Below are 18,403 nucleotides of genomic sequence, written 5' to 3'. Positions count from 1 at the left end.
AATACTCCGAAGTAGCCATATATAACGCCGTTTCAATTTTGTGCAAAGAAAAATATACATCTACGTGTGTCAGCAGACGATAATTGCGATTCCATCGCATGTAAAGGGCATTGAAGCAGACGCCGCCGCTTCATGCTATTTACAAAAACTATATGGACGTGCTGCTTCGGTCGCTGAAGTCTTCTTCGCCCCTTACCGTCGCCGGCGGCTCTGCTTATTTCACGTGATAATATGACTGTTGCGAGTTCGTCCGACTTCAATATCCCTAAATAAAAATATAATACCCTATGAGAGTGCACCAATCAACGTTTGTCCACCAGTCAAGGTGCATCAAGTCTTCCATCCATCATGTTGGCGCACCGACTGGTAGTCGGCAGCCGGCGGTACTTTGCATCGGCAACAGCTTCAACCCATGTGCATGCTCCATTGAGCCCCGAGATCCAAGCCTTGCTGGAGACGTTCCGGTCAAACCCAAGGGATGCAACGACCAAACTGCTTCAAGAGCCGGCCGACAGCTTGCCTGAACCAGCAGCGCTGGAGCACGTCGTGACGCAATTGTTCCGAGGCAAGCACACAAAGGAAGCTCTCGACATTCTCCAAATGTCGTTGGACCGATCGGTTGGAGTTGACTTCAGCATTGCAATCCGCAAGTCGGGCGCCCTGGACCGCCAAGATTCGAAAGCCGTGTTGGCATGGCTCCACGAGAATGTCGACAAGATCGATACGAACCAACACGTGTCCATGATCCGCGTCTGCCTACGACTCAAGCACTTCTCCAGCGCTGTTCATCTCTTTGAGCTGATCCGTCATCGCTCCTTCAATGGACGGGACCTCTCCAAAGACGTAGGCTCAGCCAATGCAGTGCCAGTGATGGTTACGTTACCTTTAGGTCATGCATCTCTTGGCAGCCGCGGAAGCCATACCGAATGGTCGTTTGCGCTATGACCTCCAGACGAAGATCCTTCGATTCCATACCCATCCGAACGATATCTCCGCCATTGACCTCATCGTCGAGATGTGCCAGCGTCAGCCGGACGCTGCGAGTCACTGTATACAATGGGCTATTGGTGCCATTTACTGGCGGTCGAACGATGACTGGCCGATCCGTGTGGCGCAAATCGAATCGATTTTCGCCACCGCGTTAGCCCGCGGCGTGGTGCTCGTGAGTCCCATGCGTTTCTCGATGATTTTTGCCAAGTGCCGTGACCACGACCTTGACCCCGAAAGGCTCGTGCACGTCTTCCTCGCCATGGTCGGCCAAAACCTCGTCGTTGCGAACGAGTCATCGTGCATGGCTGCTATCCATGCGTGCCAGAACTTTCACAATTACGCTCTGGCGCTGACCCTGTTCAAGTACCTCAAGGACCAGCTCCACCAGCCCATGACAAGCCGCCTGTACAACACTGGTTTGTACTCTGCTGCAAAGTCGGGTAATGTTCCCATCTTTGATGCATCTCTGCCTTCCCGAGTGAATGACGCGTCGAGTGGATGGTGGTGTTGCGGTTGTTGTGCAGGTGGGCATGACCTTTGGTTCTAGGCAACGAAGCGACTGCGGCAAATTTGGCAGCCGAGATGCTTGCGGCCAACGTAAAGCCAGACAAGCGATCGCTGGTGGTGGTGCAGTCGCTCGCGGCATCGCCGACGTCGATGGGACTGCTTACAAAGTGCCCGCAGCTCGTGGAATTCTTGGCCATTTCAAACTCTTCCATCAGGGCAGAGTCCACAGCTTCTCCCCGTCAACATCCCCCGCTTCGGAAGCAGCCCTCGAGCAGCACCACTGTCAAAACCGATGCAGCTCCCCAGACTACTCCTCCTGTCCCTGCTGAAGACAGCAAGTCATGCACCGTCATGTAGTGCAAAGGACAAGTGATGGGGTGATCTGCACACCAAAATAGACAATACGTAGAAAGTCGCCATCCCCGAGATAGATGTGGCAGCGTCTACGGGCCTTGTGCAAATCATGGGTGCATGGATTCCATTGTCGATGCCGCCGACGTTGCGTTCACGCTTGATCTTGTCGATATCGGATCCTGCCCCTGGAATGCTATCCAAAGTGTTGTACGATGCACATGATTTCGTTCACTGCATTCGTTCGCAGTCGGAGTTGCCGCCCCCAACAAGTAGATGGTGCCGTCACTCGCATCTATTGACCACCTCGAGCCATCCACTCGAACTAGTCGGTGCGACACGGACCGTCATGTCGCAGTCGTGGTATGCGTTGACTATTCTGGCAATCAAAGCCAATGCACATTGGCGGTGGTTTGACTCGAGAGTGAAAGCCACGCAAGTCGCTCTCTCGTACTAAACCCTCACATGTTGCGTCGAAAGCGCCGTAGGTACTCCAGTAGGTGGTCCGATGATCCCAACGCTAAGGACAGGTCGTAGTTGGGGGTAGAAAGGCCGGGGAGGGGTCCTGTGTGACCCACCGCTGCGTCGTCCTTGGCGTCGTCCACGTAACGCGGGCACCAATGTACCGCTTCTGAATCTTTCGCGACAGTTCTTGCCTCGTCCCATGCCACGGGATCGTTTAACGTGTTTGACCGGGAGTTTTATTCAAGCAGAGTAATAAAACCGGTGTGTCGACGCGGTGAACTTTCAAACGCTGCTTTCAATTCGTCAACGTTCGAAAATCTCGCCAAATTCGGAAGATTTCGTGCAATTTCAGTCCGAATCCTCCGAATTTCAAGCATTTTTCGAATCCTCGAAATTGCAGCAGATGTTCGGCAAATGACAAGCCATGCGACGCGCCATCACCTAACGACACAATCCGGATAAATGGAGCCAGGAGGATGACCATCCCTTCCGACCTCCGCCCAAACAGCGCATACCATGCCACCGTTCATCTCTCATGTGCACCCCCACGAAATATTACACTGAGGACCGCGGATTTTTGCTCTGCGCGAGTAGCTATGCACGTATCCAAGTGCGTGAGGCCAGGTTTTCCGGATAATGCGTTACTACTGTGGGATAGACTCGCCCGACCAGCACTTGAACCAGCCAATCCACGTCGAGCACCTGGGACCAGCAACTGCCTCCTCGCACATTTTTCAATCCACCGGCCGCCGAAAGATGCTCCCGACGGCATCGAAGCGAATGTCCGCGGCACACAAGCACCTGCTCGCGATGAAGGTGGAGGGGGAGTCCTCGCTGTCCCCGTCCATGTCGTCCGAGTGGCGGAGCAAGTATCTCGAGAAGCTCCGTATCAACCCGCACCTCGCGACTGGTGTCTCCCGCGATGGTCGCGCCGAAACCGACCCATCGAGTCGCCTCAGCGCACCGATCATGATTCCAAACAAGACTCGCAGTACGTCGCTTGAAGACCCGACGTATTACAGTCCACACCATCGACTGTCGTGGGAACGATCGCTGAGTCCATTGCCGCCTAAGCGAACATCGTACAGGACAGCCTCTCCCGAGTCGGACATTGACTTAGATATTGGGCTGTTCCCAATGGGGTCACCAGAGTTGACGCACACAGATTGCAACGAAGACGTTGATCGCGGCATGGAACTCGACGACGACCGAGACATGCACCCGCACAACGCTCCGACTGGTACGAACGGAAGGTGGCGGCGGGGGTTTATTCCACCACATCAAATGATCCAGCGCGATTGCTTTTCGCTGGGCGTGCAGCATCAGTTTCGAAAGCGTCCAACGGGGGCCGCTGTCATTTAGATGAGCGCTTTACTTTTTATTTAACATCACGATGCAGTGCCTTCAAGGGGTTCTATCTGTTGTGCGTCGTCAATAAACCATTGAAGCCCTCGTCCAAAAACATCCCACAAGGTAGGGACACCAGCGATCTTGTTAAGAGATAGCCCACCCCGCATCCGCCCTCAATTCCCCTCAAGGACCCGTCACCACCTCTCATCATCACTTCGTCCGCGGTTAGTCCCCACTGCAAGATTGGCCACGATCTAGTTGCACCGCCCAACACCCCCCCGACGGGCGTCATGTTCCAGAGGCGCGTTGTTGACCAGATGGACCAGATGCCCTGTCATGAGAGCATCTGTGTGATTGCGTTGACATGAGAGCGGCCACTGTTGGCACATTCCTTGGGGCATGGCCTCGCACCTTGAGGTGGCACCTGCACCGCCTCGCCAAACAAATTCGGAGGCCCATCGACTCGTTTCCACGGGATTCGAGACCGCTGAGCTTTGTGACACTTGGATCATTACGACGATCGTTAACTTCGTGGTTGGGGGTAGCAGGCTAAGCGTTCAAATTGCCGATAAGGGCGGTGCCGTTCAGAATCCAGAATGCAGCGGTGAAGTCGCATGGAAGGTGGACCGATATGATGTAGTTGGATGAGATGCCGGTCGTCGACAGTGTGCCTCTTCGCGCAGTTGTCTTGTACACGGGGCAGTCGTACCATGTGCCGGCCTTGCTCTGGCCATGTGTGACCGCAACGTTAGGGAGAAAGTGGATCGGCGGTAGCACCGACAGCATTTCGTTCGGTCGCGCATCCGTGAGGACTTTGCGGTCGCCGTCCCACCGGCCGCCTTCGAGAAACAGTCCTATGCATGTGCACAAGATGAGGTCGAGTCCGCGTGTGCGGTCGAACCTGTCACGATCGCGCCGTCGGCTACAACCAAGTCGGGGGGGTCAATCGCAAAGGAAAACTCGAGCGTGTTGATGGGCACGAGGTGCTTTCGCGCGTGGTTCTGCAGCACGCCGGTGAGGAACCCCTGGGGAAAGAAGAAGGAAGGAAGCGGAAACGTCGTCGGCTGGCCATGCTCGAGCCACTCGCGAAAGAATTGGACTCGCTCGACGAGGTCGACGAGCCAAGACGAGAGCGGTTTGAGCGATGCGAACCCGACCTTGTGCCACTCGGGAGGCACTTGCTTGAGCAGCAAGCTCTTGTACGTCGAGTCTAGCGCTTCGCTCATCGTGACGACACCCTTCACGGCGAGCTGGAGCTGCGCCACGGACAGCTGGACCACGCGAATGAGGGCGTTGAATTTCACCATTTCTTGGCCGAGCACGGTGGTCAGCGAGTCCATGAGGGCCGTTGGAGGGGGCGGCATCTCGGAAGCGGGCCTCTCGAGCAACTTGGGCAGATTCGCATCGACTTGGACGGCAAGTTGTAGCACAATCGCATCGTTGTTATCCTCCACCGGCGTCGACGATGCGGACGCCCCTCGGGACTGCAAGGCCATCGCCGTGTTGAAGAGGGCATTTGTTTCCTGCGTCTGGAACACAATGTTGGCGTTCTCGTGGAGCCCGAACACGCCGGGGGCGTCGTGGCCCGGCAGCAACTCGATAAAGTCGCGGAACTGACTTGCTGTGGTGCAGTATCCCGGGGCAAAGTATACCTGGGACGTCGTGGTAAAGAATCGGCCTGGCGCGTCGTCGTCGACCGTCGCGGCCGAGTAAAAGCGCTGGAGGTTCGTCAACAAGCACCGGCGGTCGAATTCGTCCGTGACGCGGCCGCCGTAGTTGATCTCGCCTGTCACGTAATGCAGCGCTTCCCACGGAATATGGTCGTTCTCGTCAAGAAACGTGCGCAAGACCGCCATGGCCGTCTCCAAGTCCGAGTCGTTGAAGTGGTAGCTGAGAGTCCACCCAATCGGCCCAAACTTGGCCCGCTCCTGGAGCACTGCGTGGAAAAAGCACAAGCCAAACACAAGCTTTCTCCACGCTGGTTTACTGCACTGGCTGAGCGCGTCATCCGTCACCACCATCTCGAACGACCGGAGCAGGTTGGGCTTGAGGCCCTTGGGAGGCTCGTTCGTGACCTTGACGCTCGACTGCAAGATCGCGATGGGAAAGTACGTGGCGGGAAACGACGTCAAGAAGAGGCGAAAGTCATCGTGGACGTCGCTGGGGTCGACGCGGAGCGAGTGGAGGATATGTTCCAGCGCCGGCATCCACGACTTGGCCAGGTGGCAGTTTTGTAGCAGCACCCACTCGCCACTCTTGGCGCACTGGGCAATGAGTGCGCTCGCGACCGCTCCTTGGCCTTGTCTAGAATGGAGACAAAGGTCAAGCGTCCGTACGCATCGAGGTGGATCGCTTACCCAAGGGACACAACATGCAGCGCATCGTCCTTTTGCTTGGACTGCGCAAATCGATGCAGGATGCTCGTCGGGTCCGCGCCAGACGAAAGGACAAACACACATGGAACAGTCTTGGACAGGTCGGCGAAAATGTCGGCCATGACGAACGGCGGCGACTTGGTGTATTGCGGCCTAGTGAGACAACGTCAATCCTGCCGGCCAGAACCATGCAAATAGGTCACCCCAAAGAGCGTGCGATGAAGGAGACGGCACTGGCGATGCCGCGGTCTTGGCGAAGTGCCTTGACAAGCACCAGCTTGGTAAACGAAGTCAACTTGACGTCAAAGTCGTCCGGCATGGCGGCGCAGTACGGATCATCGTGTCGAATCCACTGACCCCATGCCTCAGGGTACATGTGCATCGACAACGGGAGCCCTTCCATGGCAAAGCAGGACGCCGCGAGTGTTTCAACGACGCCCATTTGCTTTGACGTGATGTGGCCATCGGCAAGCTCTTGGGGGCGAATCGCGAGTGGGTCCACAACGACAGGGTTGAGGAGCGCGACGTCGGCTGGCGACACGACCGCCGCTTCCATCGCGATGCGGACGGAGATCAAGAGCGAAAACAGAAGCTTGTGGGACTCAAACAAGCCTCGACAAACGTTGCGGTACACGAGGAACATTTGGCTCTCGATGAGCATCTCGACGCGCGCGTCAATGTGCTGGCCCAGCACCTTGACGCAGTCGTCCATGCTCTGGTTGAACAGGCGGGAAAAGTATTCGAGCGAGTACTGGTACATGGGATCGACGGCGGCCAGGTCGGCTAGCACGAAGTACAAGATCGATCCCCGCGACGACACACCGCGGTACTTGTTGCGGATCTCCGAGATCTCGGCTCGGGTCACCTCCGATTCCGCCAGGCGCTCCGACACGACCGTCGCTGTTTGTTTCGAGTCGGCGAGGGTGTTGATGAGGACTTGGTCATCCAGGATGTTGCCCTGCGAGTTGGACAGCAGCGCCAGTATCTTAGACTCGATCGACTTGAGGATCTTTTGATCGTTGGCAATGCTGGCCAAGAGAGTGTTCTTTCGGAGCTCGACGTCGGGCTGCTCCTTGCGCACAACGTCGCCGAGGAGCTGGTCTTCCAGTCCTACCAACCCCCCATCACGTTGAGACAGTGCCGCCACCGTTCGTCATACCTTCTTTCGTGACGGTAAAGTTGATCGTGTTCACTTTGATGCATACGTCGGGAAGGTAGTGCGGGTTCGGGAGCTTGGTCACCATGTACAGCCGAAAGTTGCGGTCGTACAGGACGTCCTTGTCGCCCAGCCGAAGCATGAACTTGCCACCCTGCTTCACGAGCGACTTGAGCAGTAGGGTGTCGAGCGCCGGATCGAGAACTTCCTGCACGTCTTCAAGGAGCAACGGATGGCCGTCGCGGACGCACGTCTCGACTGTGCGAAGGAGTTGCTTGTCGTGAAGTTTGACGACGTCGAGCCCGAATGGCTGCTCCATGCGCTTGATCCAGGTCGACGCTTGCTGCTGCGGGTCGATCAAAAGCGGCCACCGGTCGCCCCGGAAGAGCATGATGGCGTTCTCGCCCGAGACACTGTCCGTCGGAAGGCCATGGAGCTGCCACTCCCGCAGCTGGACCGAGTCGCAGCACGTGTCCAAGAGGGAAAATGCCGGCGTGCACGGAAGCAATTCCTTGCACTGGAGCATCCAGAGATGCGTGAGCTTGGCCCGAAACGTGCAGTCGAACGGACCCAAGTAGCTGATCGATGCGGCCGACAAAAAGACATCCCCCACCAAGTTTAGCTCGTCTGCCACCATCTTCTCCATGCTGGCCTTCCACCGGACAAGTTCATCGGCAAGTCCGACCGTGAGCTTCTCGGCGCGCTTGAGCCGTTCTCTCGTCAAGTCGGACTCCATGATGAGGCGCTTCTTCTCGGCCACGACAGAGTCGCACTGCGCTTGGAGTCCCCGCACGCGCGTGATGACTTCGTTGAGCTCGGCTTGCTTCTTTGCGAGCTTGCCGTTGGCGTCCTGAAGGACTGCGTTCATCTGGTTGAGCCGGTCGCGCTTGGGCCCGACCTCCTTGACCACTTTGGCGTATACGTCCATTGCATGAATCCACATGCACAGACTCATGGCGGCCTTGGACACCTTTTTCACTTCCTCGACGGCGAACTCGGGGCTCTCGGTGTACTTTCGGATCTTCTTGAGGGTCGCAGGTGGGATGTTATCTTTGTCGTACTCTTTGAGTTCTTGCATGAAAGTGGATTTGGCCAGGAGCTTCTTGGCCGTGTCCCAGTCGGGCTTCTCGCCCACCATGATACACACGGCTTCCATGACGACCTACCACCCGCCATCAGGTCCCTGTCGATGTTGTATTTACTTACAATCACGATTTGAGGAGGTTTGGCGAAGCTTCGGACCTCCGTGATGTCCTTCTTGTCCAGCGAGTCGAGCGCTTGCACGGCAGCGTTCAGCGCCGGCATGGCCGTCTCCAAGTCTTTGAGAGCATCGGCTTGAATGATAGACACTTCGTGCGCTTGGGCTTTTACCACGGCTTCGTCATGGCTCACCTGCACCACCCCAATGACAACTTCAACCCACAGAAACGACTGGCGTCGTACCTTCTGCTCCACAATTGCCGCCTCCTTCTGGTCAATGGAGACCTGCTTGAGTAGATCTTCGGCTTCCACGGCCTTGGCAGCGAGCGTAGGCTGCAGGTTTGTCAACTCAATCTGGAGAGCCGCAACGATGCGGTTTGTGTCTTCGAGCTTGATAACACCCGTGCTGAGCCGGTCGAACGCTTCCTTGGCCTGCTGCCGCTTCTCCATGAGCATGCGCAGGTACAGCCGAATCGAGTCTAGGTACGTCTTGGGCGTGATATACACATGGCGCTGGTACACCTGACGGAAGAGGACGGTGTGGCGGCCGATGCTGTGGTGCACTTGCACAAACATTTGCGCGAGCGCCTTTCGCGACGACTCGGCGGCCAGGACGACGTCGTTCAAGTAGCTTTCCGCGACGCACAGGAGGGCGCTGGTCGGCCATTCCTCGTACCAGTCCATGGTGGTGCAGTTGATGAGCGACGGAAACTGCCGGCACCGCGATCGGAACATGGATCCGACAGGGGACATGCACAGGACGATGTGCAAGTGGCTTCGGATGCGCTGAACAAACGAGCGCTCGGCGTTCTGCCGCGTGTCGTCGAGTGAAAGCTGCTGGAGAATCGGCTTCATGTCGTTCATGACGGCTTCGAATTCTTCGTGCGTGAACAGGTTGGGGATCTCGCCAGCATTCAAGAGCGAGTTGATGTCCTCCACAAACTCGTCCGAGATGAGCTGCGTGTCCGTGAGCAAGAACATGGTATCTTTCCCCCGGACGCCCGTCTTGACCAAGAGCGTCTTGAGGTCCTCCCGAAATTCGTTCCGGCCGTAGTGCCGCGTCAACTCGATTTCAAAGCAGTCGTGGCCCATGATGGAAGCCGCAAGCTTGGCCAGACTGCGTTTGCCGGACCCGCCGACCCCAATCAACATGGCGTTTCCCCGCGGTTGCATGAGAATCCGCGCCATGCTCGACACATGCATGATCGTGTCGCGAAAAAAGATGAGCGTCAGCGGCGTCGAGTGCGAGCTGTTGTACTCGTCCACGAACGAGTTGAGGAGATCTTCAAGGGATGCGATGTCGGCGATTTCGTCGTACTCTTTGACCGTGCCCGTCCCGAAGCACCCAAACAGCACCGAGATCGCGTCGTCCGATCCAAAGATTCCGTCGTGCGTCCACCCCATCCGAAATGTCTTGTTGACGAGTTGGATCAACGTCGTGGTGAACCAAGTCCTGTCTTGCTTGCTCACGAGGCGGTCGCAGAACACTCGCAGGCACTCGTGCATCCACAACTTCACCGTTCCGTCCACTGAAAACGACGGACGAAGCGTCAACACCCCTGCAAACACCTTGACCACATCGCGCAAGTTGAACAAGTAGTGGCACTTGGACGGCGTCGGGCGAAGCTCGGACGAAACAGCGCTGTACAAACTGATCGTGGCATCCACCACGTGCGTGGCGGCGTCTCGCACGGCGGGGGAAAAGTTGAGCGAATGGAGGTGGCCCTGTACAACTGCACTAAAGATCACGCGCATCGCGTCGTCGTTGCCGGCTGGAAGCGAAAACACGGTGAAGTACCGCATGAAGCGCTGGCTCAGCACTTGCCGCCCGCCACCTGCGTCGTTGGTGAGGTCACGCGCAAAATGAAATGGGCGCGATGATATGGACCTGGGTGTCCCGCAGCGGCCGTGATGACGGTGTCCGATACGTCTTTCCAAAAGTACTTTTCGCGGTCGTACACGCCCTTTTGGTCGAGGAGCTGCCGGAGCAACTCAATGCACGGTTGCGTTCCGTACGCGTCAGCCGCCGGCAAGTTGATGTCGTCGGCGAAAATCACGACCTTTTGGCTGACTGGAGCGCCGAGGAGCGTTTTCCGCTTCTTGATAAGCTTCGACTCGATGCTCGACTGCGTCGTCGCGCTCGTTGTTTGCGCCGAGAAGTGCACGTATACTGGAATCACTCCTGTTCCTGCAGACCGACGACTTTGTGACGGGAAGCCACCTGAAAAGCACCCACCGTGGATGTCGCCGGTCGCGGCCAATTTGTCCAGCACCGAGTGAGCAATCACGGTCTTTCCAGCGCCCGTATCTCCCGTCAGGAAGACCGGCTTCATCGCGGCCACCAACAGCGAGAACAAGCGCGAGTACTTGGTCACGTCGACGGTTGGAACCATAATGTTAAACACCGGCGTGTGCATTTGGTAGGCAAACGCTGGCACGTAGTTGTCCCAATGGGACCACGCAAGCTCTGTGAAGTCGATGGAAAAATCAAATATGCACGCCATGGTCCGAGAGGACCCGGTGCCGACGCAGCTTGCCGCGCCGCCAGTGCTCTTCCCACAAACCTAAGTGGCCCACGATCGAGTAGCTGAGCACAAGTGCACCCCATGTCGTTACCTGCATCAGGGACGGGACAAAGAGCGTCTTCTGGTCAGCGATCCACGCGATGAAGAGCTGGTTGAATTGGCGCTGGTCGTTCTCAAACAGATTTCCGCCAAATGCCCACCCCATTGCAAACACAAGGATCATGTCCAAGCATTTGTGCTGCCTGTCGCTGTCCGCGGAAGGAAACCACTTTTGTTGGCGGTGGAGGAGGGTCGTGAAGAGGTCGCACCCATTCATGACCAAACTCAAGAACGTTGTCTGCAACGGCAGTGGAAACGAATACGTCCACGGCTCGTCCAAGAGCGCTTCCAGCTGCTTGAGGACGCGGCCGCGCAGCTTGGTGGACCCGTACTTGGCATCGATGTCCGTGCCAAATGTCTCGCACAGCCACGTTTCGATGCATGGCCGCCAACCTAGCGTTTTGTCTGAAAAGTAGAGCACGCCGAGGCGCGACACGGACGCAGGCGAGGCCGAGTTCATGTCGGACACTTCAAAGACGAGGCGCATCTAGTCGAATGCGATGAGAACCGACGGCTGTGCGACCTGTCGTACTCGAGGAAGCAGTTTGATGCGCTCGCCGTTGGCAAGGCACAGCGTCATGTTGTCATCCAAGACCGTGTTGAGGTTTTCAATCCAAAGCGCGTCGATCGGGCCGTCAAATACGAGCCATGGGATGACCTCCTTGTCGGGACCGCCTTTGATCTCCTACACTCGATCGATGAGAACTGCGGCGGCGCTTTGAACGCACCGCGTTGTCGGTGATGATGCTTCGCATGAGAAACGACGCCAGGCCATCCTTCCACTCGTGCGTGAGGGAGTGGAAGCTGCCGTAGAGCTCGCCCAGCGAAATGGATTTCGGGTTGAGCGCATGGACTGTGACCTTCTGGAACCGGCGGTCGGCACTCTGCTTGTCATCGCGAAGGTCCGCCATGGCCTTCTTCAAAAGCGTGTAGCATGTAGTCTTGCCGCTGCCACTGCAGCCCGTTAACGCTACCCCGGAACGAACTTGCAGCGTCTCGAATAACTCGACCGTGCGCCTCGTGAGCGCCGGGACGTCTTGGTACCTACAGGAAAGTCACTGCGGTCTGAGCTGCATGCAGTAAGATGTACCCCATCCCCCGTTTCTGCTGCACAATGCTTTCTTCCAGCGCGCTGGACTGCGCCTCCGGCACTTGGACGTTCGGGAACAAGTCGCGGATGATCATGAGGAATAGCACGAGGTCGTCGTCGACAAATTTGGGCAAGTTGGCCTCGCGAAGGGCTCGGATGAGGAGCAATTCTTCACTAGTGACGGCCGCTCCGGTGGCTGCATTCGACTGCTGCCGCTTCATCCCACCAGCCATGACGAGCACTGTCTTGACAGCGCGCATGCCAAAGTCGTAGTGCGTCTGCTGGCTGAGCTGTTCCGAGCACAGCTTGTACAGCTTGGTGATCTTTTTGCTCAAGTCCTTTGCGTTGTCAAACCCCTCGGAGAACATCATGATCTCGGCAATCAAGCTGTAGTCTGGCACCATCATGGACACCGGCCGAAAGCAAATCTACTTGGGCGTGAGCGCCTCGCCTTGGACGGTTGCTCCATACCTTCAGGTTATCGGGCAACTCGGTGCGGCCCGCGTACCCAGGGTTCATCGTCACGATCACGTGGTGGTCCTGCAGGAGAATCGTGCGGCCTTCAAAGCACAAGTCGGTCGTGCCAGCAAGTCGTCCGTGCCGCAGGATCATGAGCTGCTGTGCGATCACACTCAGCACTTCGATGTCGATGCGGTTAAATTCGTCGAGGCACGTCCAGCACCCACACTGCGACAGACCACAAAAGAGTTTGGCCATGATTTTGTAGTCGATTTGATCCGAGCAGTTGAACACAATGCACTGGATCGCAAGGGCTTTTGCCAGGTCTTTGGATGTTTCGGTTTTGCCTACTCCATGTCTCAAGTCAGATGACCACCAAAGCCTCCATGACACACGCGCCTGTTCCGGCTGGCCCCGACGGCGACGCGCCGAGCTTCAAGTCGAACGCGCCTGTAATTGTCATCCAGCACCTATCTGTCAGCGGCGTAATGACCAGTCGCGAGCACGCGCCCATGTATTCGTAGCCGTAGTGAATCGTCACGTTGGACTGCTGGATCACTGTGTCATCCGCGTCTGCGTCCCACATGTACCGAAGCTGCTTTTTCCAGCTAAAGTCGTGCGCAGCGTGCACTTTGAGCTCGATCAACTCCTCGACAATGTCGCGGGCATGGACATCCGTCGTCACGAGCGACGTCACGATGCAACGCTGAAGCTTGGTCAGTGGCGACCGAATGAGCCGCGTGAGGCCGCCCAGCTGCGACACGATCGTTTTGTGCCACTTTTCCAGCCCGCCAGGTACCCCGAACGCCGCTTCACATTCCTTGGCCCACACCATGTACGTGACGCTTGCCACACACTGCGCTGGATGGTGAAAGATCCAGCTATCTCGCTGGGCTGGTTCGTAGTCTCCGACGCAAGCTATGGAGCAGCAATGAGGCGCACGGGATGGACGATCGACCAAGTATACCCTTCATGGACCGATGGAGGGATGTCGTCATGCTCACTTGCACCGCATTGAGCCAGTCTTCAATATTGCCGCGCGCTTTCAAGTTGCGCCCGAACGCCACGCGCTCCCCTTCGGCCGAGTTCATACTGAGGATGTCGATGGACCCGTGCGCGTCGCCAAATTCGAGCCGCATGATCGCGTCAAACAGTTTGCACAAGTGGGGTTGGACTGCATGTGGCTCCTTGGTATGGGCCAAGATCTCGAGCAGCTCGTCATTGCTGAGAAAGTAGAAGCGAGGGAACGACTGTCGCTTGGTTTCGAGGTAGTCTTCCAGGGACTTGCGCATCTTCTCGAGGGAATCTACTCACGGTTGATGCCACCGTCGGCTTTCTTTGCCAGCAAGAAGGACTCGTACGGTTGTGCTTGACGAGGGTGTCGCACAGGCCTGGCGCCGCCGTCGCCTTCATGCAGTTGGGCGTGTCATGCGTCTTGAGCATCAAGTCCTTCCAGAAAGTATTGACAACGGAAAACATTTGCGCTTCCGACGGCAATTGGCGCTGGATGTCGGGCGCGGAAAAGATTGTCTCGAGGTAGACCCATTCGCGCTGGCACGCCATCCACTCGTCCACAGTTTCTGCAAACACGGGCTTACCGAGAGACTCTCGGTCACTGGATCGACCTACCTTGAAACGACACTAGACGCTTGTGCAGCGCAACGGCGTCGTCTCGAATCGGACCGACGTAGCGGGACCCCAGGATCGTGTTCATGTTGATCAAGCTCTCCTCAAGCGCGCTCACAATGTCGTCCGTCGCGCCGAGGACGTACAAGTCCTTGCGATCGTTGTGCGACTTGATGTCAAATTCCAAGTCTGCCCAAAGACTCGTAATCCGCATCAGCATGTTCTCGAGCAACTTTTCCTGCGTTGCTTCCGTCGCGATGCGGTTCACGCTTGGCGCGAACTCTTGCAGCTTCATGTCAACGAGGCGGCCAAGCGTTAGGGTTGGATCTCCCATCACGTCGAAGTGCAAGACTTCCGTCAGCTACAAATTTGTTATGCCCCATCATGCATCATATTTCTCCGGATGAGGAAGGATAAGGTACCTCCTGCCAGTGCCGCTCCTGAAGCGCAGGGCATCGTAAGTCGCTGACGATCGGCAGCGTCTCCTTGAAGCTTTCGACGGCTTCTTTGAGCGCATGGACGACGGGGTTCCCCGGCAGCGACCGCTCGCAAGTCAGCGCGATCTTGAAATATGCCGTGATCTTTTCGTCCAACGCCGTCACGTTCGCATCGGCGAACGCAGCGTCGCGCCATAAATCGGCCTGGGTTGCCCAGTCCTTGGTGGCCTTCCACACCTGAATTTTGATCTCCAAATCTTCCCGCAGGACAGCCAGCTCATCAAACGAGCTCTGTGCAAGGCCGAGGGTCCTCTGAAAACCAACGTACTTGACACTCGTCGCCTCGTGTTCGACCAGGCGTTCGTGAATGCCTTGCAAGATCGCGAGCATGTCGGAAGCATCGCTTGAGATCGAGATGAGCCTCTCGTCGTTGAGTTCGTCCAGCCGCTCTTGGATCTGCGCCGTCAGTTTCGGGATCTTCTTCTCGAGCTCTTTTGAAAACTTCTCCGTGTACGCCTCGGTGGACGTGTCCAACAGATCCATCGACGTCTTGAGCTGCGCGCGCTTTTGGGCAAGCATAAAAGCATTCGTCGAATCCAAGTCCGATACGTGGATCTTGTATTCGTCTGTGAGCCCATACAGCATCTTCAAGAACATGTAGCGGTCGTCTAGGCCATTCATCTTGGACTGCGTATCTCGAAGCGACGCCAGCGCCTGGGCAAACTCGTCCACAGTCGTCGGGATCGAGGAGATCGCGTCGTTAGCCTTGGACACCTCGAGCATCAGGTCTTCGTTCTATGCAAAATATCATTTCGTGCGCTCTGCCATAACCCTTGAATGACATACCTTGTGCTGGGCAATGGTGGGAATGAGAACATGCAGCGCATCCATACACTGTCGAGGCGACGGCTTTAGCGTCGCATTGAGTGCACGGCAGTCGGCCAAGATGAGCCCAACCACGGCCGAGTCGGCAAGTGTGTCGAAGCGAGCAATCTGCTCGGTATACTTGTCGAGTTGATCGCGCAGGTCCTCGATCGACCGGCCCAAGTTGGTCGCGTCCGTCAGATTCGACGCGACCTGGCGAAATGTCATGTTTTCAATGAATTCGGCCTGGAATGTCGCGAGCGATTGCGTAAACGTGGCCAAGTCGTCGTAAGATTGCGTGATCAAGTCGACAATGCCTGTCGTCATGGCCTGGAACCGCGAGTCTTCCAGCACGATCATGTCCAAGTTGAGGCCCGCCGAGAGCTCGCCGTTCGAGATCTCGTCGAGGGAAGGCTTAACAAACGGCCCAAATTCGGTGTGGCTCATGAGCCGATCCCGCTTTGTTGCGGCTTTGAGGCCGCAAAAGACCACGCTTTCCAATTCAGCGCGGAGCTCGTCGCAGCTTGGCGTGAAGAGCAAGTCCGACCGAAACGACGAACCGTGTTCTGGCACCAAATGAAGGTGAATTTCCACTCGAAACAGTGGTGCCACGGCTGGCGGTGGCATGGCATGGAGCTTGAGCTTTTGCTTGCCGGCAGGCGCCGTTGGAGGACTCGTTGCGACTGGCGCATGCTTCGGCTTCAGTGCGTTATGGATATCTGACGCGAGGACTCTCGCGAGCCGCCGCATCTCCTCCAGCAAACACTGCGTCGACACCACTCCAAGCAACATGAACGAATCGACGACAAAAAACTCGACCAGTCGGATCAACTTGGTGATTTTCCGGCACTGCGTGCGCATTGCGGCGCGCTCGGTGAACGTGACGGCCCGGCCGTTTTGCCACACGGCCTTTGTCTCGTTGTGTCCGTCGTCTGGGCTCTTGTTGGGTGGCTGGCCATCGTCCTCAGACGATGCACTCTGTCCCATGAGCGCCAGAATCGATGCCAAGTTGGGCGGGAGTTTCTCGGGCGTGGCAAATCCGTTTGACAAGAGAAAGTCGCTTAAAAACGCGTTGCATGTCGTGTGCGTTGTGTCGACGATTGCCTTGACGAATTCACCGATCCGGGTCTGCGTGTCTGTCATCTGAACTTGCTGGCACTCGGAAAACTCTATCAGGGTGTACGTGCGTCGTGCTTCGATCGAAAAGACTCGAAGGAGCCCCATGTTGTAGCACAGAGTCCGGAGTTCCATGAGCGCCCCGTGGAGCGTCGGGCGAAGGATGAACAGGTCTTGCGTGAGCACGCGCTTGCACAGTGCCGTCTTGACGGCGCGGACGTTGGTTTTCCACGTCCGAAACTGCTTCCACACTCGGTACTTTTGGAAGAAAGGAATCTCCCGCACGAGCGAAAACATGTAATGCTCCCGTTCAAATGTTTCGAGGTAGGTGAATTCCGGCACTCCGTCACAAAAGTGCGTGATGCCGGCGCGACTCATCGTGTAGTAGTCATGCACGTTGATGGCAGCGTGATCGACCACAACGAGTTTGTACGGGTTATCTTCGGCGCGGGCCTGGACGACAACAGTCTGACCATGTCTGTGGGACTGACACGAAAACGTACCAGGTATAGAAAGGAGTCTTTCGGCACCCCGGACGTCAAGATGCTCTCCTCAACACTCTCCGTGAACGTCTTGAGCTGCGTCGACTTCTGGAGCAGTTGCGCGCGAGTTGGTGGAGCAACTCCATCTGCCGGCTTTTGAATCGACAGCGTCGACTGGCGCGGAACAGCGACGGGTGGCGACACAAACTTTGGCTTCTTGGCTTGCGGGCGGCGGACATCCAAATAGTACGCATCACGGGCGCTTAATGGAGTAGGTGGCGATGGCTCCACGGAGGCAGGTGGCGATTTCGGAATGACGAAGCGAGATGCCGTTAGGCTTCCTTTGTTCCCGGTCGGAGACAAAGGTGAATGCAGTGGCTCCGGACGACGAGGTACGAGTGCCTTTTCTGTCGGATTTGGTGGGACAAGAGGTTGTAGAGTAAACGGACTGAGTTTCGACCCGGTTTCTTTGTTTGGTGGAAACAACTGCGCCTGGAGAAGTGTGCGCTTGATTCCTTTGGCATAAATTCGATCAACAAGGAGGGCTTTGTCCGTTTGGCCGGATGGAGGGTGGACGCCCAACGCTCCAGTTGGTGGAGTTGCATGGCCCGATGACTCTTGGCGCAGGTCGTTGAGGTTCAAAATGCGCGACAGTCGCTTCGGAACACTAGATGTGGCATGTGTTGATGGAGGAGGCGCTGGTTTCTTCTTCCCAGGCGGAGGCGCTGCTGCCCGCACCTCGTCCGCCATCGTTGGCGATCCAGTGCGACTCTTCAAGAAAACCCATCAACCAATGAAACGCAAGCACAAAACGTTTCACTTGAAACGTTCGCTTTCGTCGGCGCGAAATCACAAATAGTTGTCAGTGGTTTTCAACATCCGTAAAAATATTGGGATTTGTCTGCTTTCAGAATATGCTTGACTGTGATCTGCAGTCTCGTTTGGTTTGCAGCTCGTTTGGTTTTTAAACCCCCAAATCCCCGACAGCTCGACGTGGAAAACCGATGTATAGAATTGACGGATAACTTCACAGGGTGTGCTTTCCTTGAAAAATCCTCTCAAACATAATTTTTCAATTGATGTAAGAATTTATACATTTATGGGGGTGTACTCTTCTGGGAACTCAGGACGCCAAGTCAAGCGAACAAGTGACGAAATTGAAGCTACGATACGCGGGTGCCACAAATGCACAAATGCACCGTCAGACCTTGCGCTCCCTGTCAAAGTGCCCATGGCGACGATATTTCGCCACAAGCCGCCGAACAGCCCCGATTACAATGTGTTAAACTTAGGATTCTTTCATTCTATTCA

The 18,403-nt window shown here is 56.4% G+C and overlaps 3 protein-coding genes across 3 annotated transcripts; 2 read left to right on the top strand and 1 right to left on the bottom strand.

The window, feature by feature from the left end:
* The first annotated feature begins 330 nt into the window (after positions 1 to 330).
* H310_07718 (hypothetical protein) lies at positions 331 to 2,072 on the top strand. Its single transcript, XM_008873203.1, has 3 exons — positions 331 to 843; positions 890 to 1,430; positions 1,538 to 2,072. Exons 1-3 carry the CDS (start codon positions 349 to 351, stop codon positions 1,852 to 1,854), a joined length of 1,353 nt encoding a protein of 450 aa, XP_008871425.1. The 5' UTR covers positions 331 to 348; the 3' UTR covers positions 1,855 to 2,072.
* A 980-nt stretch (positions 2,073 to 3,052) lies between these two features.
* Positions 3,053 to 3,745, top strand: H310_07717 (hypothetical protein). The gene has a single exon (XM_008873202.1). It carries the CDS (start codon positions 3,070 to 3,072, stop codon positions 3,673 to 3,675), a length of 606 nt encoding a protein of 201 aa, XP_008871424.1. The 5' UTR covers positions 3,053 to 3,069; the 3' UTR covers positions 3,676 to 3,745.
* A 164-nt stretch (positions 3,746 to 3,909) lies between these two features.
* H310_07716 (hypothetical protein) lies at positions 3,910 to 17,868 on the bottom strand. The gene is made up of 21 exons (XM_008873201.1): positions 17,114 to 17,868; positions 15,477 to 17,063; positions 14,616 to 15,425; positions 14,197 to 14,554; positions 13,929 to 14,147; positions 13,535 to 13,873; positions 12,967 to 13,485; positions 12,580 to 12,914; positions 12,109 to 12,536; positions 11,747 to 12,062; positions 11,551 to 11,703; positions 11,011 to 11,505; positions 10,631 to 10,958; positions 10,283 to 10,582; positions 8,638 to 10,229; positions 8,401 to 8,586; positions 7,198 to 8,356; positions 6,242 to 7,148; positions 6,021 to 6,191; positions 4,565 to 5,967; positions 3,910 to 4,517 (listed from the first exon to the last, which is right to left on the bottom strand). The coding sequence occupies exons 1-21, from the start codon at positions 17,840 to 17,842 to the stop codon at positions 4,213 to 4,215; spliced, it is 12,639 nt and encodes a 4,212-aa protein (XP_008871423.1). The 5' UTR covers positions 17,843 to 17,868; the 3' UTR covers positions 3,910 to 4,212.
* Between the last annotated feature and the right edge of the window lie 535 nt (positions 17,869 to 18,403).

This window comes from Aphanomyces invadans, assembly GCF_000520115.1.
Source record: "Aphanomyces invadans strain NJM9701 unplaced genomic scaffold supercont1.15, whole genome shotgun sequence".
NCBI lineage: Eukaryota > Oomycota > Saprolegniomycetes > Saprolegniales > Verrucalvaceae > Aphanomyces > Aphanomyces invadans.
Note: the sequence above shows the minus strand (reverse complement) of the source record. Positions and strands in the feature narration are given on the sequence as shown.